Source organism: Oncorhynchus kisutch, linkage group LG15, assembly GCF_002021735.2.
Source record: "Oncorhynchus kisutch isolate 150728-3 linkage group LG15, Okis_V2, whole genome shotgun sequence".
NCBI lineage: Eukaryota > Metazoa > Chordata > Actinopteri > Salmoniformes > Salmonidae > Oncorhynchus > Oncorhynchus kisutch.
The window spans coordinates 13,404,922-13,429,242 of NC_034188.2; the positions used below are offsets into that span (position 1 = coordinate 13,404,922).

Sequence of the window (24,321 nt, forward strand, 5' to 3'; positions counted from 1 at the left end):
TTTCCAGTGATTTGGCGTCCGAAGGTAACGTCGACCTAAACACGACAATAAAGATCCAGAGGTAACATTTCCAACACGCGACCCCTGCCATTCTCACAACCGGGAGACAGAGTGAGCCGGGGAGAGCACCGGACCCGCCGTGCGCGTGGCGGTGCAGTAGCCGCTATCTACCGCTTTCTTCTGTGGCTTGTGTGTTTGTCAGTCGGGTGCATATGAGGTCGATGTTAGATACATGTCTCTCTGTCCGACGTGTCTTCAGATCTCCGTTCAAACCTCTGCTGTCCTTGGTTGAACCGTCCGCAAAGCGCTTGTGTCAACAGCGGTTGGCTCTAAATGACGGTTTTTAAGAGGTTCAAGGCGGGATGAAAGCCAACGTGATACCGTTGACTTGCAGCTGAGAAACGGGGAAGTTCTTTCTTCGCGTATGTGTCCCTAATGTCACACCGATCCGTTTCCTCGTTAGATCAGGTAACCTATACCGAGGTTTCTCTGCAGGCTAGTACTGCGGTCAGGAGGGTAGCCTAACGGCCGATGTCTTTGTCAGGTGAATACCATCTCCCAGCAACGATCTCTATATCTGTCGCTTTACTTCATAGAATAGGACAACACGCATCCATCAGTCAGAACTCCCGTCAGAACACACTTTATCCGTCTCTTCTCCTCATCCCACCCTTCTCCTCTCTTCCCCCAGAGCAGGGGAACTGCTGTGACTTAATGTAGTGAATATTTCCTATTCGTCCTAGATAGAACATGTGAGAGGTCCAATTGAGCTGGAGCATGTATTCGTGCATGCACTGCCCGGATGCCCACCACGCAGCAGTAGGCCGGGCTTTAGCAATGTCCTCTTTGTCCCTGAGTCTAGAGTTATTTATTGTACAGTAGGCTGGTAGACGAGGAACTCATAGTTAGAAGTGGTCTAGTCTACCACGGGTCAGGACTTTCTCTCTCTCCCTCCTCTGTCTCTCTCTCGTTCACTGCTTGGAACCAGACGTCCCCCGCTTTGCGCCTCTCCTTGAGCTAAACCGTAACCTGATGCCCGGGCGCGCGGTAGACAGCCCCCCATATCATCCGCCGCCACCAATCAGATAGCTCGGTCCGGAACTCGGGCATCGATGTGTGTGTGTGTTCCGGTCCATTACTCCAGTTCATTGCCCTGAAAGCCATTTAAAACTCCCCCCTTTAAAATAAATATGTGTGAACAAGGCAAAAGTAAACATGTTGGCTAATGCAATGACTTATCCATTAGAAATTACATAGGGAAACATTTGTAGAATTACAATTCTTTTTTAAATCTTTAGGCTATCTCAAGCATGTTTATTCAAAAAGAGTGGTGTGAATTGGTCCTCTGAATCAGTCTAAGCATCAGTCTAACTTCACGGGACCCTATTGTTATACACAGTAGGACAGTGTTCCCCAACTGGTGGTCTGCAGCCCCCCAAGTTTTCTGAGAAAAAACAATCTGTTCCAAAGTATTCATACGTTTATGTGATCATATACAAATGTAAGCAAGGTTTGAAATGATGTTTGAGTCAAATATATCTGTTTGTGTTTTTTGTGGTCAATTTGCAGTCTGCCAATTTTTTGTAATTATGTTCGGCCTCCTTCCCATCCACCCAAGAAATAAATGGGTCTGCGGCTGAATGTAGTTGATGATCCATTGATGTTGAGGACAAAATGCTAGACACTTAATTGATCATGTCCATATCTGTGCCTCCTGTGTGTGTGTTCACTATAGGTTTGAGCTGGTGCATTTGTATAATCAACATTGCCCCCTAACGGTTGAGGAGAGATCAATCAATAGATCACCAGGAGACAACAGACTAACCTAAGAGCAGAAAGACAGCAGGCATTTACAGGTACATGATCATATGTTTGGGGAATTAGTCATTGCATACTGGAGCTAGAGTCCATAGATTTGTATTGTAGGTCCTCTACAGAGGGGCAAATCAAATTCACAACAGGGCTGGAACAAGAGGACAGTTGACCACTGGATGTGTCCCCAAAGACACCTGTTGACTGGGTGTGTCCCCATGGGCACCCTGTTGACCACTGGATGTTTTCCCATCGACACCCTGTTGCCCACTGGATGTGTCCCCATCGACACCCTGTTGCCCACTGGATGTGTCCCCAACGACACCCTGTTCACCACTGGATGTGTCCCCATCGACACCCTGTTGCCCACTGGATGTGTCCCCATCGACACCCTGTTGCCCACTGGATGTGTCCCCATCGACACCCTGTTGCCCACTGGATGTGTCCCCAACGACACCCTGTTCACCACTGGATGTGTCCCCAACGACACCCTGTTGACCACTGGATGTGTCAGATAACACTCATTAACAGTCAGATAGCACTCGTTAACAGTCAGATAACACTCATTAACAGTCAGATAGCACTCATTAACAGTCAGATAGCACTCATTAACAGTCAGAAACACTCATTAACACTGAAACTATGACATCAGGACATGAGCCCTAAGACCATGCCTCAGGACTACCTGGCATGATGACTCCTCATCGTGCCCAGTCCACCTGGCCGTGCTGCTACTCCAGTTTCAACTGTTCTGCCTGCGGCTATGGAACCCTGACCTGTTCACTGTGATTACTATTACTTGACCATGCTGGTCATTTATGAACAATTGAACATCTTGGCCATGTTCTGTTATAATCTCCACCTGGCACAGCCAGAAGAGGACTGTCCACCCCTCATAGCCTGGTTCCTCTCTAGGTTTCGGCCTTTCTAGGGAGTTTTTCCTAGCCACCGGGCTTCTACACCTGCATTGCTTGCTGTTGGGGGTTTTAGGCTGGGTTTCTGTACAGCACTTTGAGATATCAGCTGTTTTAAGAAGGGCTATATAAATACATTTGATTTAATCATCACTGCCAAGAAGTGGCCAAGGCATGAGGTCAGCAGTACCAGAGTGAAGATATTCTAGTTCCTTGCTGTCACTGTCCAGTCTCCGTAGCCTGTATAGAAGGCTGATGTCTTACAGGTAATGCACTGTTCTGCACATTGCAACGCTGCTCGTAGTCATATTGGTTTGTGCAATACAAGATGTGTTGTAGAAAGTCGTTTGCTAATCATCATTCTGCTCAGGTCTGGAGTAGACAGATCGCTTCAAGCGGTTCAAGAGGTGAAGCCAAAAATGACATTAACATCAGGAAAAGTAGCCTGAGAGAATCACTCAATATTAAAAACTCTTGGTTAGCAACTCTTACTACTTGACAACAATGGCCTTCATCAGACAGGACAGACAGACGGACGGGTGAGTGGAGCCTCTCGAAATGTGGAGGATCAAATGGTCAACCCCTCGTTATCTAGAGGAGAAGATAATGGGTAGGACATGGCCGACTTGTGACTCACTCCCCTTCTAGTTGCAATCAATACCACACACACATTAACAACTGGAGAGGAACACACACACACACAGTTGTTATCCTGGGGTTATGAGGCTCTGAAATGGTTGCTACGGTGATTCATTCAGCTTTAATTTCACCACAGCCACAATAAGAGTCAAATAAAACCACTTCCTCTTTAGAAGAAGTCTGATTGCTGCCCAGACGTGTTCCTCTCTCACAGACTCACTCATAATTGCTTCAGGAAGTATCCTTCTCATTTTACTGAGTCAGAGCAAACTAAGATACCGACCTCAAAAAAATGACCGAAACACATTTTCTGTAGGAAATGAATCAGACAGCCTCCTCTCTGTCTGATCTCACATCAATGTGTTTTACAGAAACTAATGTCCATCCTTTGATGGCTTCCTGGCCTGAAGGACTAATCCCATTCTAGAGGAAGACTCTCACTCAACCTATTGTCTGTCGTTAGGTCACTCGGGCTACTTACTGTCTGTCGTTAGGTCACTCAGGCTACTGCTGTCTGTCGCTAATTCACTCAAGCTACTGTCTGTTGCTAGGTCACACTCATATTTTAGATTGGGGTTAGTGAGTGAGAGTGCGAGAGAGAGACAGAGACAGACAAACAGAGAGGTTTCAGCAGGATACAGAGGGGTGTGTGTGTGTTAGAGAGAGACAGAGAGACAGACAGAGAGGTTTCAGCAGGAGACAGAGGGGTGTGTGTGTGTTAGAGAGAGACAGAGAGACAGACAGAGAGGTTTCAGCAGGAGACAGAGGGGTGTGTGTGTGTCGGAGAGAGAGACATAGCGGTATTGTAGCTGTCTGAACCCACTTGTTCCCATCAGCTGTCAGGTCACAGTCCTGAGTCCCTTGATTAACGTGTCACTGTCACTGCCAGTCTCACTGATGTCACGCCGGGACAGAACACAAAACACACCCAGGGACTCTAAATGGGAGGATTTAATAAGATATTTCAAGGGCTCTCTTAGCTTCAGATAACTTTATTATTTTGGGTTAAAAAAAAGTCAACTCCAGGCCACACTTAAATGTCTACAACTAGACAGAAAGTATCCATTATAATGGACCTACATATTTAGATAAATTATAATGGACCTATATATTTAGATAAATTATAATTGACCTATATATTTAGATAAATTATAATTTACCTATATATTTAGATAAATTATAATTTACCTATATATTTTCAAATAACGGCACTTTTTATGACCCGCAAACTGATTTTGACAAACAAATCAGTCAAAAACAAGTCTGTGTAGTCCTCTGTTGAACTCTGAAAGCCCTCAAGCCAAACAGTTTGCCCACCACTGGTCTACACAAAGCCGTAGTTCTCTGAGAGGAACCTATATCCAAGCTGGGACCTGACCCTCCTGTCCTCCTCCACTCCCACATGCCCTGGGTCAACTCCTGCCCCTCCCCTGTGTGTGTAGGGGGGTCTGACCATAGTTCAAGCCCTGACCTCTACCCCTTGTGCTTCACCTAAGCCTCTCCTGGACTTAAAATCTCACCTAGGCCTGTTCTGGTGACAGGATCCATCCACACACTAGTCTCTCTGCCAGCCTCACACAGGGAGGAGACAAGTTGCTAATGCCAGTTTCACTCATTTACCAACTACAACGTCTCTATCACTAGTTCAGTCAGTCATTCACCACCCTCCATCGCTCTAGCTCTCCGTTAACACAGGGGACAATGACAAACAGTCAGTCATTCACCACCCTCCATCGCTCTAGCTCTCCGTTAACACAGGGGACAATGACAAACAGTCAGTCATTCACCACCCTCCATCGCTCTAGCTCTCCGTTAACACAGGGGACATTGACAGGCAGTCAGTTGTTCACCATACCTTCTGCCGCTCTAGCTCTCCGTTAACACAGGGGACAACGACAGACCGTCAGGAGTGGACTGAACACACCACAGGTTTCCCCAGTGGGATTTTCTAAGAACAGACATAAGTGGAATCCCTGACCTCTTCCTGCTTGTCTTCAGACTCAGTAAAACCACCTCTCTCTACAATGAACAGAAATGCATAGATTCTTAGATTTAACTTTCACCTCCATGTCTGCGCTGATCCACAAAGTTTTCATTTTCTAATACGCGAGAGATCTTTATGCTTGTTCTAATTTTTTAATTGTTATAAAATGACCTTATAAAGCTACTTTCCATACCTGTCTGCCTGCCTGTCTGAGGCCAGAGAGACTAGTGAATGATTATTCTATTTTCTCTGCCCTGACAACACCAGCGAGATTACAACTGATTACTTCAGCAATGATTTAACCAGGGAATTAGAATCCTATGGATTTAACCCTTTCAGATGCAGCCTACAGACCAAATGTTACAGGCTTTGTTTTAAACCCTAACTGATTGGAAATCCATGAAATGACAGAAAGTGATGCACATTGAACTGTTATTTCCGGGAATAGAACAGAGAGTAACTGTCAGGCTGAAGTCCACTGACCAGGCTTCAGATTTCTGGTCTGAAGGTGTCCCCCCCAAATGGCACTCCTGACCTATATAGTGCCTCTGGGTCTGGGTCAAAAGTAGTGCACTAAATAGGGAACAGGGTTCCATTTGGTATGCAGCGGGGGGCCCATGGGGTTATCAGGAGTAAATATACGCCATATCTCTGGCCTCTGCAGCTGGAAGAACTGCCAGGCTGGGATTTAACCCCTCAGCCCTGACCCTGTCAACACCTACCAGAGCAGGGCAGTGAGACTGATTATAGACGTGCACACACTAGAGAAGGGCCGTGAGACTGATTATAGACGTACACACACTAGAGAAGGGCCGTGAGACTGATTATAGACGTACACACACTAGAGAAGGGCCGTGAGACTGATTATAGACGTACACACACTAGAGAAGGGCCGTGAGACTGATTATAGACGTACACACACTAGAGAAGGGCCGTGAGACTGATTATAGACGTACACACACTAGAGAAGGGCCGTGAGACTGATTATAGACGTACACACACTAGAGAAGGGCCGTGAGACTGATTATAGACGTACACACACTAGAGAAGGGCCGTGAGACTGATTATAGACGTACACACACTAGAGAAGGGCCGTGAGACTGATTATAGACGTACACACACTAGAGAAGGGCCGTGAGACTGATTATAGACGTACACACACTAGAGAAGGGCCGTGAGACTGATTATAGACGTACACACACTAGAGAAGGGCCGTGAGACTGATTATAGACGTACACACACTAGAGAAGGGCCGTGAGACTGATTATAGACGTACACACACTAGAGAAGGGCCGTGAGACTGATTATAGACGTACACACTAGAGAAGGGCCGTGAGACTGATTATAGACGTACACACACTAGAGAAGGGCCGTGAGACTGATTATAGACGTACACACACTAGAGAAGGGCCGTGAGACTGATTATAGACGTACACACACTAGAGAAGGGCCGTGAGACTGATTATAGACGTACACACACTAGAGAAGGGCCGTGAGACTGATTATAAACGTACACACACTAGAGAAGGGCCGTGAGACTGATTATAAACGTACACACACTAGAGAAGGGCCGTGACAGGGATCACGTGTTTGAGAAAGTTCAGGGCTGAGAAAGGAACCATTTAAGTTTCCTTACACAGTGGTACTTTGTCATTCTGAAAGGAGGGATGACGAGGTCTGATGTGAGGATAGACCTCTCCAGATCCTTCCAGATAAATGGGAACCCTTCCCTTCATCCCTCTTTCCTTCACCAGATCACAGGTAGCAGTCGTAGTGAATTGGGCTGAACGGATCCCTTCCCTTCATCCCTCTTTCATTCACCCCTTCCCTCGTTCCCTGCACCATTCTAAACGAGCAGCCATTGATCTGAGGTTCTCTTCAGCTCTGTCTAATATAGAGGCCTCCGCAGGCTTTCATCTCCTGCCAGACTCTCTTTTATGATAACAGCCATCGACTCCATCGCCCCCCTCCCTCTCAACAGACATAAACGGATAGCTCCCAGCATGGGGGAGCTGTGCTCTGCATAACTTGTAACTGTAGGTAGGAGATTGACAAACACAGGAGTAGCACGATGTAGAAAGATGGGAGAGCTACATGGAATGATACAGTAGTTAGAATATCAAAAGTGGAAAGGAAGTAGTGCTTTTGATTTTCTGTTTGTGAATCTACACTGTTGAGTAGCTTGGCACATACACTTAAAAGGCAAAACAGGCTGATCAACCCATTAACAGAGACACACCAGCTTTTTACACCTACAAAGGCAAAATGGCACCTTATTGCCGAGTGCATGGGGCTCTGGCCAGAAGTCGTGTAGGGAATAGGGTCCTCTCACTTCTGAGGAGACACCACCCCCTTGTGGCGATGAATAGCTATGGTTAAATATACTAAAATAGTTCATTTTCAAACAGCAAACAGCTTACATAGATCACATCACTCATGTCGAGTTGGTTTACTTTTATTCAAAAAAGTGACTGTCTCCAGGCAAGTACAAATCTGAGAGGGAGTGGTAATAGAATAGGGAACAAACAGCGCGGAAGTGTGTGTGTGTTTGTATATTATATATATGAGAAAATTCAACACATACATAAAATGGCCAAAAAGGAAAAACACAAATGAAAATAAAGCTTGCTGTTTGTTTTATATACAGGAAGGCTCAAATAAAGGACTATACCAATGTAGTGGTAGTAAGTGACAAAACAAAAGCAACAGTCATTTTTACTCCAAAATATTTACTTACATATAATAATAATAATAATTAGGTAAAACACACAGGCTGCCTGTATCTACTTCATCGACATCACATCTGGACCATCTGCTTTGTGTCGTTATAACAACCCTAATAATCACCTTTCATGGCTACCTCTGACACGGAAGAGGATTAGTAAGAGAAAACGATTTAGGACCTGTCCAGAAACAACCCCTAGCACCCTAAACTCTAGTCTCACGAGGACATCCTTCTAAATGTCATCTACAGAAGATTTCCGAGGCTACCCCAGCCCTAACCCCTAGGCTTTCCAAGGTTACCCCAGCCCTAACCCCTAGGCTACCCCAGCCCTAACCCCTAGGCATTCCGAGGCTACCCCAGCCCTAACCCCTAGGCATTCCGAGGCTACCCCAGCCCTAACCCCTAGGCATTCCGAGGCTACCCCAGCCCTAACCCCTAGGCATTCCGAGGCTACCCCAGCCCTAACCCCTAGGCATTCCGAGGCTACCCCAGCCCTAACCCCTAGGCTTTCCGAGGCTACCCCAGCCCTAACCCCTAGGCTTTCCGAGGCTACCCCAGCCCTAACCCCTAGGCATTCCGAGGCTACCCCAGCCCTAACCCCTAGGCATTCCGAGGCTACCCCAGCCCTAACCCCTAGGCATTCCGAGGCTACCCCAGCCCTAACCCCTAGGCATTCCGAGGCTACCCCAGCCCTAACCCCTAGGCATTCCGAGGCTACCCCAGCCTTAACCCCTAGGCTTTCCGAGGCTACCCCAGCACTAACCCCAAGGTGGTAGTGTAAATCTGCAGTGATTTGATGGGTAGTAGTATCACCTTCTCCCCGATAAAACTAGTTGGGATGAAGCCAAATTGGATACACCTTACTTATCCATTCCTATCAGATATCCACAGGTGCCATGGGGTAGAGGCATAGAATTACTAGTGGGGGATCTACACTTAAACCAGAGCAATTATATTCTAGCAATACTGTTTCTATGGGGCTAGGGGCAGTTTATTAGACAGGGCAGTTGATTTCCTTCCACTACTGCATGTTTAAGGCCCAGGCATGGAATGGAACCAAGTAGATAGATTTACCTCAGTAGACAGAACATTTCATTAAAACGTATGGATGACATAATAGTTCATGTCACATGTAAGCTTTGTCTAGCTGCCAGAGTGCTGCTGCTGTTGAGAATTGTCCCAAATGGCACCCTATTCCCTATACAGTGCACTACTTTTGACCAGGTCCCATAGGGAATATTTGGCCTGGTGAGGGCACCAGGGTGCCATTTGGGATGAAAACAACAACCTTTCTATAGGAATATAATGACTGGCTTTAAGTTCTCTATACAGTTTTATATGGTGGCATTTCGCAACAGGACATTATTATTACTCATGTTGATGGTGAAAACCTTAAAGCTGATATTTCACAAGTCACATTTATTTCTTTCATAATGAGTCTTATCCAAACTAATTTACACGTAGGAAAAACAAGAGGTAGAAACCCCAAAACATTAAGACAAAGAAAAACAAAAATAGAAATGTAAAAATCTCCCTCACTACACATGCTTTCCATTTTAAACACTTTTACACATTTATGAAACCTTAACTTATGTTGAACATTTTAATTTAAAAAAGCACAGTTATAAAATCAGCACCGATTCATATATAACTTTATTTAAAATTTAGAGATAGCCATTTCAACACTAAATATGCTGGATTTTCTGTCTATTAACATGCTGCTTGCTTGTCTCTGAGTCAGCACAGTGGTGGCACTACCAGAGAGAAGATCACCTCGCTGTCCGTTGGGAGAGTAGTCTCTTCAGATAGGGAGAAGGATCCAAATCTTTGGGTAAGCTTCAGGACTTGTGCGGCAGCCTAGTTCCTTGTTAAATACTGGGTCTTTGTCCCAAATGGCACCCTATTCCCTATATAGTGCACTACTTTAGACCAGAGCCCTATTCCCTATATAGTGCACTACTTTAGACCAGAGCCCTATTCCCTATATAGTGCACTACTTTAGACCAGAGCCCTATTCCCTATATAGTGCACTACTTTTGAGACACACCCTGGGCCTCTTCACAGCAACTACCGGGGTCCTCAGACTATTCAACAACCACGGAATAGAAACACTACCCACACACACAGTTAGATATGACGGACAGACCCTCTGGTCCAAACGTTGACAGAAACTATACTGAAGGATGTACGACAGTGTGGCGTGATTTCTACTCGTTTCGCATAAAGGACTCTGCACTTGGAAAACGGTTGGATGTGTGTTGCTACATCCATGACTCTTACAGCTGATCTATTCAACAGGTCACCAACAACCACCAGCAGTCGTCGTCATCACAACCACAGAACCAACAGATTCTACTGACAGTCCAACATGGGTGAAACTAGCATAAAGACCATGTCCATCCACTTCTACCACAGCTAGCTACATTTCCTACTAACAATCTGTGTCTAAATGACTACACCGCACCGGGTTACTCACTATACTAGCATAGAGAGGGTTAGAGGACATCTTACAACTCATTCCATCTCCATTTGGAAGAAAACAATTTAATGTTATAGAACTTCCTTCAGACTAAGCGTCTGGAGGATTCTTCTAGGTTTGGAACTGGTTGGACACTAACTGAAAGGTGAAAGCTTACCCAAGGATTATAAAAAGTACTTTGTTTTCATTCAGTCCCCTCTGAGCGAGCAACACTGTGCGTTAGACCATGGAGGATAAACCAGAGAAGACTTCTGATCTGCAGCTTAACGTCTCCATAAATACAGTACGCCTCTCCTCTTCCTCGACAAATACCAGTTTAAAACATAGACACTCCAAGGACCTGCAGAGAGAAAAGGTGTCATTACACATCTGTAAAAGCACTTGGCAACAACATGTCTTAGGTTTTACTAGCGAGGCTGAACTGCCCTTCCAGATCTCACCTTGACTATTGGAAGTCTGGAGAACTTCAGTATAGGACTGTGTTTGAATGTAGCGCCAGGTGTTATGCTTGTATTTGATTTGATCCGAGTAGAAATTAAGCATTTGATTGGCTCTGGGGGAAATTGTTTACCCAAGAGAGGCATTTCGTTGTTTTAGCTTTTTGTTTTCCTACCAGTAGCCTATGCCACGTTAGTTTGTATCTTATGCATGCTAGCTGCGTCACTAGACCCCACCCCCTTTCATCATCTTCCTGTGGAGAACTTCCCAGGCTTTCCAACTGAAAAAGGCGAAAGGAATGTATTCAACCGAATCAGTATTCCGCGTTTAACCCAACACCTCAAATCAGAGAGGTGCTGCCTTAATCGACATCATTAGGCACCTGGGGAGCAGTTAATGGGGTATATGCCTTACTCAAGAGAACGGCAGATTTAACCACATTTAGGGCAACAAATTACCACCAATCATGCAGTGTGGATAGAGCAGCTTGCAAGCTGTAGCTCAGTGAGTTGTTTACGTGTGTGATGGAAAGACAACTGTCGGGTGCTAGATGCAACTGAAATTTTGAGGGTGAGGAGAGAGAGGGTGGAGGAAGAGGCTTGAAGTGCTGAGCATCTTGTCATGACCTGCATTATCTGAATTAGGCCCACAGAAGCGGCGTTGAATGTCTTTGAAATTCTGAGAGTTGGCTTAACGTTGGACCAGAATTAGCTAGCTAGCTAGCTAACAAGCTTGTGTGCAAAAACATGTCTTACCTTACTGTCCTTAATAAATCCAATGTGAACCGTGATAAAGGCACTATAGTTAACTAGCACTGAAAAAATGATCCATTACTCTAATTAAAACATTTCTGAACCAAGCTTGTAACATCAGTAGCCAGTGCTTAGGAGGGGGAGGGGCAGGTAGCCTACGCTTCGGGGAGGGGGAGGGGCAGGTAGCCTACGCTTCGGGAAGGGGGAGGGGCAGGTAGCCTACGCTTCGGGAAGGGGGAGGGGCAGGTAGCCTACGCTTCGGAAGGGGGAGGGGCAGGTAGCCTACGCTTCGGAAGGGGGAGGGGCAGGTAGCCTACGCTTCGGAAGGGGGAGGGGCAGGTAGCCTACGCTTCGGAAGGGGGAGGGGCAGGTAGCCTACGCTTCGGAAGGGAGAGGGGGAGGGGCAGGTAGCCTACGCTTCGGAAGGGAGAGGGGGAGGGGCAGGTAGCCTACGCTTCGGAAGGGGGAGGGGCAGGTAGCCTACGCTTCAGAAGGGGGAGGTAGCCTACGCTTCGGAAGGGGGAGGGGCAGGTAGCCTACGCTTCGGAAGGGGGAGGGGCAGGTAGCCTACGCTTCGGAAGGGGGAGGGGCAGGTAGCCTACGCTTCGGAAGGGGGAGGGGCAGGTAGCCTACGCTTCGGAAGGGGGAGGGGCAGGTAGCCTACGCTTCGGAAGGGGGAGGGGCAGGTAGCCTACGCTTCGGAAGGGGGAGGGGCAGGTAGCCTACGCTTCGGAAGGGGGAGGGGCAGGTAGCCTACGCTTCGGAAGGGGGAGGGGCAGGTAGCCTACGCTTCGGAAGGGGGAGGGGCAGGTAGCCTACGCTTCAGAAGGGGGAGGGGCAGGTAGCCTACGCTTCAGAAGGGGGAGGGGCAGGTAGCCTACGCTTCAGAAGGGGGAGGGGCAGGTAGCCTACGCTTCAGAAGGGGGAGGGGCAGGTAGCCTACGCTTCAGAAGGGGGAGGGGCAGGTAGCCTACGCTTCGGAAGGGGGAGGGGCAGGTAGCCTACGCTTCGGAAGGGGGAGGGGCAGGTAGCCTACGCTTCGGAAGGGGGGAGGGGGGCAGGTAGTCCCTGGCATGCAGACACTGGAAGAAGTTTGAGTGACAGTGAGTTATTAACCGGTTCTCATGCTTTTAAAAATAACGGTTCTGTTCCAGAACAGTATAGTTCACATTCGTTCCCGGGTTCTGATTCTTGAAAAATTATTTTATTTTCCGTCGGGTTCTCTGTTCCCTGAGTCGGTTCTAAACCCTGCTATAAAGTAGCGTGTTGTATGGCCAGGGCTGTAAAGTACTACAAAATATTTAGCTGTGCAACCAGAATGTTTTCAATTGATACATCCACACTGTTCTGTTGTTTCCGAATGCCCCAGAGAAACAAGCGAGTGCAGATTCGTGGGCCATTCTAAAACTATTTGTGCTCGTTATGTATTTGTTTACTCTATGTTCAGTCACCAGCCAAGGGCATCCCTACCGGCCAAGGGCATCCCTAACCCGGACGACGCTAGGCCAATTGTGCGTCGCACCACGGACCTCCCGGTCGCGGCCGGTTGCAACAGAGCCTGTGCGCGAACCCAGAGTCTCTGATGGCAGAGACAGCGCCCTTAACCACTGCGCCACCCAGGAGGCCCCCCCATCTGGTAACTTTAACAGTATATCCAAACATTTTGGGTCACAGAAAGGAAAAGGGATGGCTTCTCAGGAGATCTATGATCATAGCAATGAATGACAGATCTCTTCTTGTATGTCGTCATCACTAACAGGATATTTTTAAAGAGACAGCGTACAATTATCAATAAGAAAATGGTGCTTTTACAAAATGTAGAAATCTAATATTCCACAAATGACTTTGTAATTTCAATGACAGATATTCGTGTCAACATTATAGCTTTTATGTCTTAACAATAATACATAGGTTTAGTGTTATTCAAAATATATTTTTTTATCTTTGGGCATTCCCAGGCTGTCTCCAGTCCCAGTACTAACCAGGAATGTTCAGAGTATATATCTGTTCTGTGTGAATTAGGTCCCTTGACTCCTCAATGGGCCCAGGAGAGGCGAAGGTCATGCATCCTCCGAAACATGATTCGCCTGACCGCCTACTACTTATCACACTGCTCGTTACACCCGGAGGTCAGCCACACCAATGAGTCGGATGAAACCCTGTTCGACTGACGACCGGAGTCAGCTTGCAGGTTTCCCGGCCCTGCCACAAGGAGTCAGTAGAGCACGATGAGGGAAAACCCCAGCAGCCAAACCCCTTAACCCGGACAACGTCAATTGTGCGCCGACCTATGTGGCTCCCGGTCACGGCTGCTTGTGACAGTCTAGGATTGAACATGCTGTAGTAGTGCCTCAGCACTGCGGGGCAGTGGTCTGACCGCTGCGCCACCTAGGTGCTCATTACATATTAGTTTCTAGGACACAGTATGTGCTTTAGAAGTCATATAGGCTGTATCTCAATCAAGTAAAAAAAAATCTTATTTTCTGGTGCTCCTAAACTTTAAGTTGGGGGCACCAGTATTACCAAAGAAAACGTTTAATTTAGAGCACTGTGTATGTATAAGGAAGAGTATTACTATAAAGTAATGGTTTATGAGTATAAGAGAAGAAAGTTACTTACAGACTCATCCATGATGGAACCAGGGTCAAAGTAGTCTGGTTTCAGCTCTGATCTCTCTCTCCTGTTCTTAGAGGGGGGCTGGAGAAAGGAGAGAATGATACTGAACAAAAATATAAAACTCAACATGCAACCATTTGAAATATTTTACTGAGTTAGTTCATATAAGAAAATCTGTCAATTGAAATAAATGATTTTGCATGACTGAATAGATACGTATCCGTTGGTCACAGATCCCATTAAAAACAGTTTGGGATCAGAAAACCAGTCAGTATGTGGTGTGACCACCATTAGCCTCATGCAGCGAGACACATCTTCACATTGAGTTGAACAGGCTGTTGATTGTGGAATGTTGTCCCACTCCTATTCAATGGCAATGCGAAGTTGATGGATATTGGCGGAAACTGGATCACACCGTTGTACATGTCAATGCAGTGGATCCCAAACATGCTCAATGGGTGACACGTCTGGTGAGTGTGCAGGCCATGAAAGAACTGGGTCATTGTCAGATTCCAGGAACTGTGTACAGATCCTTGCGACATGGGGCTGTGCATTATCATACTGAAACATGAGGTGGTGGCGGATGAATGGCACAACAATGGGCCTCAGGATCTCGTCACAGTATGTCTGTGCATTCAAATTGCCATTGATAAAACGCTAATTGTGTTTGTGGCCATAGCTTATGCCTGCCCATACCATTGCCCCATGGTGGCGGTGGGGTTCTCTGTTCATAACGTTGACATCAGGAAACTGCTCACCCACACAATGCCATACACGCTGTCTGCAATCTGCCCGGTACAGGTGAAACCGGGATTAGTCCGTGACGAACACACTTCAACGTGCCAGTGGCCATCGAAGGTGAGCATTTGCATACTGAAGTCAATTTCGACTTCCAAAATCTCTAAAGCCAGGTGTACACTACACCATTTTGGCCGTTTTAGGCAAGTTTGTGATCAGAGACAAAATCCCCATGAGGTTGCCTACACGGGTCACACGGCCATCACCGACACTCGTTGAATGTGAGCGGTGTTTCGGGTCACCCAGAATGTGTCGACACTTGAGAAGGAGCACCGAGTACTACTAGTTTGCGTTTGTAATTGCCTTTCATCTAAGTGTCAAATTGTTTCAGGTCTGAAGTTCACAAGCAACGTTAATCGATTCAAAAATGTTGGCAAGATAGTGTGTCAAGCCACAGCTCCTTGTAGCTACGTTAAATCTAACCACATCACATTGTTTTTGCGTGACAGTATGGTATCGACAATCCTCTTGTAATGTGTGACCCCAGTCGGTACCACATTGTTTAATGTGCGCACCACTAAGTTGGCGAGACCAAATACACTACAGGAAAGATGGTCCTTTAATGTGAGAGGTTTAGCAATGTTAAGATTGTGAAAGTCGTTTGTAGTGTACACCTGGCTTAAAAACGTCATTGGAGGCGGCTTATGGTAGATAAATTAACATTAAATTATCTGGCAACAGCTCTCGTGGACATTCTTGCAGTCAGCATGCCAATAGCACACTCCCTCAAAACCTGAGACATCGTGGCATTGTGTTGACAAAACTGCACATTTTTTATGGCCTTTTACTGGCCCCAGCACAAGGTGCATCTGTAATGATCACGCCATTTAATCAGCTTCTTGAAATGCCACATTGTCAGGTGGATGGATTATCTTGGCAAAGGAGAAATGTTCTCTAACAGGGATGTAAACCAAATTCTGCACAACTTAAGAGAAATTCGCTTTCGGAGTATATGGAAAATATCTGGCATGTTTTATTTCAGCTCATGAAACATGGGACCAACACTTGACATGTGTTTATATTCAGTGTTTCTTGACAGAGATCTTTGTGGATCCCCACATAATTCTCTGGAAAAGGCTGTTTTTTTTTTAAACGAAAGCCATATATGTAGTAGAAGGTCAAAGGTCTCACCAGGTCGATGTCCATGGTGTCAAAGTCCATGCCCTCGTTGAGGTCTTCCATACGACCCTCTGATGACATCATCACGTCCTCTACGATAGGCTCCTCATCCTCCTCCATCAGCCCTGTACCACGCCGACTACACACACACACACACACACACCATAATTAGCACAGTCAAACAACCATCAATATAGAGAACCCTAAATCCACAACTAGTTAGTCCACAAACAGATATGAAAAGGAAGTAGCTCTTACATGGCCTGTTGCAGGTTGGTCCTGGGCTCAGGGTTAGGGAGAGATGGGGGTGTGTGCGCGAGTGTGTGTGTGTTCTTACATGGCCTGTTCCAGGTTCGTCCTGGGCTCGGTGTTAGGGAGAGATGGGGGTGTGTGTGTGTGTGAGTGTGTGTTCTTACATGGCCTGTTGCAGGTTTGTCCTGAGCTTGGCGTAGTTCATGGCCCTCTCCTGCTGCTGACGAACCTCCTCCTGCTGCCTCTGAGCCAGCATCCACGTCACCTGGGTACTAAAAACCGGTCAGACAACCGGTCAGACAACCATACTGGTGTTTCAGGTAGGTACATCTCAAAATTGAGAGATGAAAAGAGCGAGACTTACTTGTAGTCGATGGGTGTCTGGTGGAGTTGAGGTGTTTGGGGGAGTGTGTGAGGGTGTGGCTGCTGCTGGGAGTCTGAAGGGAGGGCGTACACGCCTATATAGCTGTCGTCTCTCCCCCGTTTGGCGTCCCCCCTCATGTCCCCGGGTCCTCTCATCATGGTAGAGGTGAGGTGGGGGGAGGGCATCATCACTGGAGTCTGCATGCTCTGGTGCTGCCACGACATATCTGTACTGCTGCTACTGCTCTCCTCCGCTAGAGAACACACACACACACAACTCTGAAAGGGTTGGATGACTTTAAGAGATGCAGTGAGCACGTCCCAACCAGGCTAGGTGATTTCAGCCATGGAGACTACACCATCTACCAACCAGGGGTAACAGTGTTTACAGTAGGAGTTGACCTCAGACCGGGACAGTCCTCTCTAACATGGCCATGTAGTGACCACAGTCTGACTTCTAGACCCTGGTTCTGTAGCTACCTTCAGGAAGTCTCCTCTTGGCTGCAGCGACGGCAGTAGTGGGAGTAGCAGCCTTGGTCTTCTTGGATCTGACCGACGACCCTCTGGAGGAGTAGCCGGAGACAACAGACATGGTGTCATCGTCCCCGCCGGCCTGCAGGGAGTTCCTGTAGGAGATGAGCGGTAGCCAGCAGTCGTCTCTCTGGAGGGCCATCTGGAAGGTCATGAACCTCTCCAGATACATGTGACTACAGCGGAGAGAGGAGAGATGTCACACTCAGTCATCTGGAATTTCCTTAAGGTTGTGTCTGGGAGGGGACACAGTCCTCTTGTCCTCCTTCATGATATCATACGACATAGACTAGTCATTACTTACACAGCCATCAGCTATGACACACACACACACACACACACACAGAGAGAGACATGTGTCTGATTAGGAGAGGGAAGAGGTGTGTACTCACACAGTCCTCTTGTCCTGCCTCATTAGTTTGGAGGAAAACTCAGAGAGGATGTCTAGGAAGGCCAGGTGAAGAGGAGGGTTTCCTTCTCCCTGGGGACTGGGCTCCTTAAACGCAAACTCTATACCATCCCTGGAGAGGGACAAGAGGGAGAGAGGGGTGGGAGAGGTAGGGAGAGACCATTTTTGTTCAGAAAAATTATGTATCTAGCAGCACATGTAGATGCATACATTAACTAGTACAGCTCACGTACAGCTCACATCCATCATATGCTAATCATGTTGAAAAGCTATGAGAAAGAGAGATCAGAAGAGGAGACTGACTTGTGCAGCATGGCGATAGCATCTCGTGTTTTCACCTGGTCCAGACCAAAGGTGAGAGAGAAACGTCTGGCCAGCTCCTTGATCCCACAGAACGCTGAGGACGAGCGGTCAAATCCTGTCCCCAACTCTGACATCATCTCATGGAACAACTGGAGGAGACGGGGGAATAAAGACATGGTTCTTTCAATGGGATTTGTTCCAGAAAGGCTGGAATGCGGAGATCTGAAAGTTAAAACCAAGATCTAGCTTGACTAAAACAGTGTGTGTGTGTGTGTGTGTGTGTGTGTGTGTGTGTGTGTGTGTGTGTAACTAACCTGCTGTAGACTGAGGACGAGGGTTGGTTGTGTGTGTGTGGTACCTGTTGTAGACTGGGGATGAGGGGTGTGTGTGTGTGGTACCTGTTGTAGACTGAGGATGAGGGGTGTGTGTGTGTGGTACCTGTTGTAGACTGAGGATGAGGGGTGTGTGTGTGTGGTACCTGTTGTAGACTGAGGATGAGGGGTGTGTGTGTGTGGTACCTGTTGTAGACTGAGGATGAGGGGTGTGTGTGTGTGGTACCTGTTGTAGACTGAGGATGAGGGGTGTGTGTGTGTGGTACCTGTTGTAGACTGAGGATGAGGGGTGTGTGTGTGTGGTACCTGTTGTAGACTGGGGATGAGGGGTGTGTGTGTGGTACCTGTTGTAGACTGGGGATGAGGGGTGTGTGTGTCTAACCTGCTGTAAACTGAGGATGAGGGTTGGTTGTGTGTGTGTGGTACCTGTTGTAGACTGAGGATGAGGGGTGTGTGTGTGTGTGGTACCTGTTGTAGACTGAGGATGAGGGGTGTGTGTGTGTGTGGTACCTGTTGTAGACTGAGGATGAGGGGTGTGTGTGTGTGTGGTACCTGTTGTAGACTGAGGATGAGGGGTGTGTGTGTGTGTGGTACCTGTTGTAGACTGAGGATGAGGGGTGTGTGTGTCTAACCTGCTGTAAACTGAGGATGAGGGTTGGTTGTGTGTGTGTGGTACCTGTTGTAGACTGAGGATGAGGGTTGGTTGTGTGTGTGTGGTACCTGTTGTAGACTGAGGATGAGGGTTGGTTGTGTGTGTGTGGTACCTGTTGTAGACTGAGGATGAGGGGTGTGTGTGTGTGGTACCTGTTGTAGACTGAGGATGAGGGGTGTGTGTGTGTGGTACCTGTTGTAGACTGAGGATGAGGGGTGTGTGTGTGTGGTACCTGTTGTAGACTGAGGATGAGGGGTGTGTGTGTGTGGTACCTGTTGTAGACTGAGGATGAGGGGTGTGTGTGTGTGTGGTACCTGTTGTAGACTGAGGATGAGGGGTGTGTGTGTGTGTGGTACCTGTTGTAGACTGAGGATGAGGGGTGTGTGTGTGTGTGTGGTACCTGTTGTAAACTGAGGATGAGGGGTGTGTGTGTGTGGTACCTGTTGTAGACTGAGGATGAGGGGTGTGTGTGTGTGGTACCTGTTGTAGACTGAGGATGAGGGGTGTGTGTGTGTGGTACCTGTTGTAGACTGAGGATGAGGGGTGTGTGTGTGTGTGTGGTACCTGTTGTAAACTGAGGATGAGGGGTGTGTGTGTGTGTGTGGTACCTGTTGTAAACTGAGGATGAGGGGTGTGTGTGTGTGTGTGGTACCTGTTGTAAACCGAGGATGAGGGGTGTGTGTGTGTGTGTGGTACCTGTTGTAAACCGAGGATGAGGGGTGTGTGTGTGTGGTACCTGTTGTAGACTGAGGATGAGGGGTGTGTGTGTGTGTGTGGTACCTGTTGTAAACTGAGGATGAGGGGTGTGTGTGTGTGTGGTACCTGTTGTAAACTGAGGATGAGTGTCTTGGCACATTGGATCTTGTCTATCTGTCTGGTCTTAGACATGGTCTCCTTGATGATGTCACCATAGTCATTATAATACTAGAGAGAGGAAGACAGTTCAGCCACAAGTCAGTCTCCTTCAGGAGAAAACAGGACTTCAGATACAGATGCAACCAAGCAGTACCTGGAAGGACTCCGGTAATGATATGGTGTTGAGGTTAAATGAGTGTCACAGGCACGAAGAGGTGATAACCATAGAATCTATTCAACGGGCATCCCCGTTCCAGTCAGCGATGGGATAACGTGTGGACTGACAACCATTACGAGTGTACCCATGACTTTAGCAGTCAAATTACCAGGTTTAGAGATCAAGTATTTTCTATAGATTATATTTCTATGGTCATAACTGTGTAAAGACAGGTGAGTGTTTCTCTATTCTTACCCTGATGTACGGTTTAAAGATGTCAGTGTAACAGACAGGTATTTACAGGTCATTCTTACCCTCATGTACTGTTTAAAGATGTCAGCTCCAGTGTTCATCTCTACTACGTTATAGATGATAAGTTTACAGTAGGCAGCCAGGAGGTTACGTCTCTTGTGAAGAGCTTCTATCTTCGCTGCCTCGTCATCCTGCTGGCCATCTGTAGATACAACAGATTGTTAGTGGCTGTTAGTGGCTGTGTAACAGAGCTCTTATGGGGAGCATCTATCTTGCTGACCATTTAAATAGAGGTAGAACCAGGGACACACAGCCCGCGAGACACAGCCCGCGACACACAGCATCACAGACTGTCAAGGCCAGACAGTAATGTAATTTCCTTAACAGGGTCTTGTTGGTTAGCGATGGCCAAACAAGCTATTTTCAAGTGCAAATAAGAAAAAAGCAATCCTACTGGAAAAGTGTGCAGCGGTATGTGGTTAGCAGTGTGTGGTTAGCAGTGTGTGTACCTGTGCTGCAGTTGTCATCGTCCTGGTCTATAAACACATGGTGCAGTATGAAGGACAGTAGTTCTGTCTGTAACGAGTCATCAGGACTGTAGACCAGCGGTTCCAGCTGCTCTCTGCCTCCCGATACCATCTGATGACTAAAGACCAGCAACACATCACACAGGATGGTGAACGCCTGGGAGAGAGAGGAGATGGACTGTTGGTTATCAGTGGTCTGCCTCCTGAGATCATCTGATGACTAAAGACTAGCAACACATCACACAGGATGGTGAACGCCTGGTGGAGAGAGAGGAGATGGACTGTTGGTTATCAGTGGTCTGCCTCCTTGACCACGTCTTCCTCATCTCAATGGGGTTCCATGAGGATTCTGAGAATTTCATTTAAATCACTAGGATGTGATTAGCTGCTACAGGACAGTACCTGTTCCTTAACGGTTGTGTTGACGTTGGTGAGGTAACGTTGACACATCAGACAGAACATCCGCATCTGTTTCCTCAGGCTCACCATGTCCTCCTACAAAACAATATTACATGATCAAAACACACATGCCCTCCTACAAAACACACGCCCTCCTACAAAACAATATTATATGATCAAAAACACACACGCCCTCCTACAAAACAATATTATATGATCAAAAACACACACGCCCTCCTACAAAACAATATTATATGATCAAAAACACACGCCCTCCTACAAAACAATATTATATGATCAAAAACACACGCCCTCCTACAAAACACACGCCCTCCTACAAAACACACGCCCTCCTACAAAACACACGCCCTCCTACAAAACACACGCCCTCCTACAAAACACACGCCCTCCTACAAAACATACGCCCTCCTACAAAACACACGCCCTCCTACAAAACACACGCCCTCCTACAAAACACACGCCCTCCTACAAAACACACGCCCTCCTACAAAACACACGCCCTCCTACAAAACAATATTACATGATCAAAACACACGCGCCCTCCTACAAAACAATATTACATGATCAAAACACACATCCTCCTAGATTACATACACACGAGTGAACCATCATAAGACTTGCTGTATAAACCATTGACTAACTCCAACCCTAATGCCATTTTCCTAGATAGTAAATAACAGTGAAATGAATGAGAAGGTTCTGAGCTGCCAGCCAGTTGAGAAGTGAGTTGCATACCTTTCTGTGGCTGCCCTCTGAGACCTTGGCCAAGTACCACAGGACAACGTAGTGGGTACACTGTAGAGCATGGACCACTATCTGCTCTGGCATGTCTCCGTTCTCAATGCCCGTGTTGAGCAACTTGAAGTTACTGCTGAACAGATCCCACTGGGACAGGTCATGGGCACTGGGGGAGAGAGAGGAGGGGAGGTTAGAGAGGGGAGGGGAGGTTAGAGAGGGGAGGTGAGGTTAGAGAGGGGAGGTGAGGTTAGAGAGGGGAGGTGAGGTTAGAGAGGGGAGGTGAGGTTAGAGAGGGAGGTGAGGTTAGAGAGGGGAGGTGAGGTTAGAGAGGGGAGGTGAGGTTAGAGAGGGGAGGTGAGGTTAGAGAGGGGAGGTGAGGTTAGAGAGGGGAGGTGAGGTTAGAGAGGGGAGGGGAGGTTAGAGAGGGGAGGGGAGGTTAGAGAGGGGAGGGGAGGTTAGAGAGGGGAGGATAGAGAGGGGAGGTTAGAGAGAGGAGGGGAGGTTAGAGAGGGGAGGATAGAGAGGGGAGGTTAGAGAGAGGGGAGGTTAGAGAGGGGAGGTTAGAGAGAGGGGAGGTTAGAGAGGGGGAGGTTAGAGAGAGGGGAGGTTAGAGAGGGGAGGTTAGAGAGAGGGGAGGTTAGAGAGGGGAGGTTAGAGAGGGGAGGTTAGAGAGAGGAGGGGAGGTTAGAGAGGGGAGGGGAGGTTAGAGAGGAGAGGTTAGAGAGGGGAGGGGAGGTTAGAGAGGGGAGGTTAGAGAGGGGAGGATAGAGAGGGGAGGGGAGGTTAGAGAGGGGAGGATAGAGAGGTTAGAGAGAGGAGGGGAGGTTATAGAGAGGGGAGGTTAGAGAGAGGAGGGGAGGTTAGAGAGGGGAGGATAGAGAGGTTAGAGAGAGGAGGGGAGGTTATAGAGAGGGGGAGGTTAGAGAGAGGAGGGGAGGTTAGAGAGGGGAGGGGAGGTTAGTGAGAGGAGGGGAGGTTAGTGAGAGGAGGGGAGGATAGAGAGGGGAGGTTAGAGAGGGGAGGGGAGGTTAGAGAGAGGAGGGGAGGTTAGAGAGAGGAGGGGAGGTTAGAGAGGAGAGGTTAGAGAGGAGAGGTTAGAGAGGGGAGGTTAGAGAGGGGAGGTTAGAGAGGGGAGGTTAGAGAGGGGAGGTTAGAGAGGGGAGGTTAGAGAGGGGAGGTTAGAGAGGGGAGGTTAGAGAGGGGAGGGGAGGATAGAGAGGGGAGGTTAGAGAGGGGAGGGGAGGATAGAGAGGGGAGGGGAGGTTAGAGAGGGAGGGGAGGATAGAGAGGGGAGGGGGAGGATAGAGAGGGGAGGGGAGGATAGAGAGGGGAGGGGAGGATGATAGAGAGAGGAGGGGTGGTTAGAGAGGAGAGGTTAGAGAGGGGAGGTTAGAGAGGGGAGGGGGTAGGTTAGAGAGGGGAGGTTAGAGAGGTTAGAGAGAGGAGGGGAGGTTATAGAGAGGGGAGGTTAGAGAAGGGGAGGGGGAGGGTTAGAGAGGAGAGGGGAGGTTAGAGAGAGGAGGGGAGGATAGAGAGGGGAGGTTAGAGAGGGGAGGGGAGGTTAGAGAGAGGAGGTTAGAGAGAGGAGGGGAGGTTAGAGAGGGGAGGGGAGGGTTAGAGAGAGGAGGGGAGGTTAGAGAGAGGAGGGGAGGTTAGAGAGGGAGAGGTTAGAGAGGGGAGGTTAGAGAGGGAGGGGAGGATAGAGAGGGGAGGGGAGGATAGAGAGGGGAGGGGAGGTTAGAGAGGGGAGGGGAGGATAGAGAGGGGAGGGGAGGATAGAGAGGGGAGGGGAGGATAGAGAGAGGAGGGGTGGTTAGAGAGGAGAGGTTTAGAGAGAGGAGGGGAGGTTATAGAGAGGAGGGGAGGTTAGAGAGGGGAGGGGGGTTAGTGAGAGGAGGGGAGGTTAGAGAGAGGAGGGGAGGATAGAGAGGGAGGTTAGAGAGGGGAGGGGAGGTTAGAGAGAGGAGTTAGAGAGGGAGGGAGGATAGAGAGGGGAGGGGGAGGTTAGAGAGGGGAGGGGAGGATAGAGAGGGGAGGGGAGGATAGAGAGGGGAGGGGAGGATACGAGAGAGGAGGGGTGGTTAGAGAGGGAGGTTAGAGAGAGGAGGGAGGTTATAGAGAGGAGGGGAGGTTATAGAGAGGAGGGAGAGGTTAGAGAGGGGAAGGGGAGGTGAGAGGGGAGGGGAGGTTAGAGAGGGGAGGGGAGGTTAGAGAGGGGAGGGGAGGTTGAGAGGGGAGGGGAGGTTAGAGAGGG

General features: G+C 48.1%; 1 protein-coding gene across 1 annotated transcript in view; it reads right to left on the reverse strand.

The window, feature by feature from the left end:
• Positions 1-7,788: 7,788 nt before the first annotated feature.
• LOC109879201 (cohesin subunit SA-2-like) overlaps positions 7,789-24,321 on the reverse strand; it is a 30,865-nt gene continuing 14,332 nt past the window's right edge. The window contains exons 20-32 of the mRNA XM_031789688.1: positions 22,065-22,233; positions 21,312-21,404; positions 20,892-21,066; positions 20,445-20,584; positions 19,941-20,042; positions 18,135-18,283; positions 17,815-17,943; positions 17,372-17,598; positions 16,893-17,145; positions 16,693-16,800; positions 16,289-16,415; positions 14,363-14,440; positions 7,789-10,893 (exon numbers count right to left, since the gene is read on the reverse strand). Of these exons, the coding sequence (XP_031645548.1) occupies positions 10,870-10,893; positions 14,363-14,440; positions 16,289-16,415; positions 16,693-16,800; positions 16,893-17,145; positions 17,372-17,598; positions 17,815-17,943; positions 18,135-18,283; positions 19,941-20,042; positions 20,445-20,584; positions 20,892-21,066; positions 21,312-21,404; positions 22,065-22,233 (1,774 nt within the window). The 3' untranslated portion in view covers positions 7,789-10,869. The remainder of the gene's footprint in view (positions 10,894-14,362; positions 14,441-16,288; positions 16,416-16,692; positions 16,801-16,892; positions 17,146-17,371; positions 17,599-17,814; positions 17,944-18,134; positions 18,284-19,940; positions 20,043-20,444; positions 20,585-20,891; positions 21,067-21,311; positions 21,405-22,064; positions 22,234-24,321) is intronic.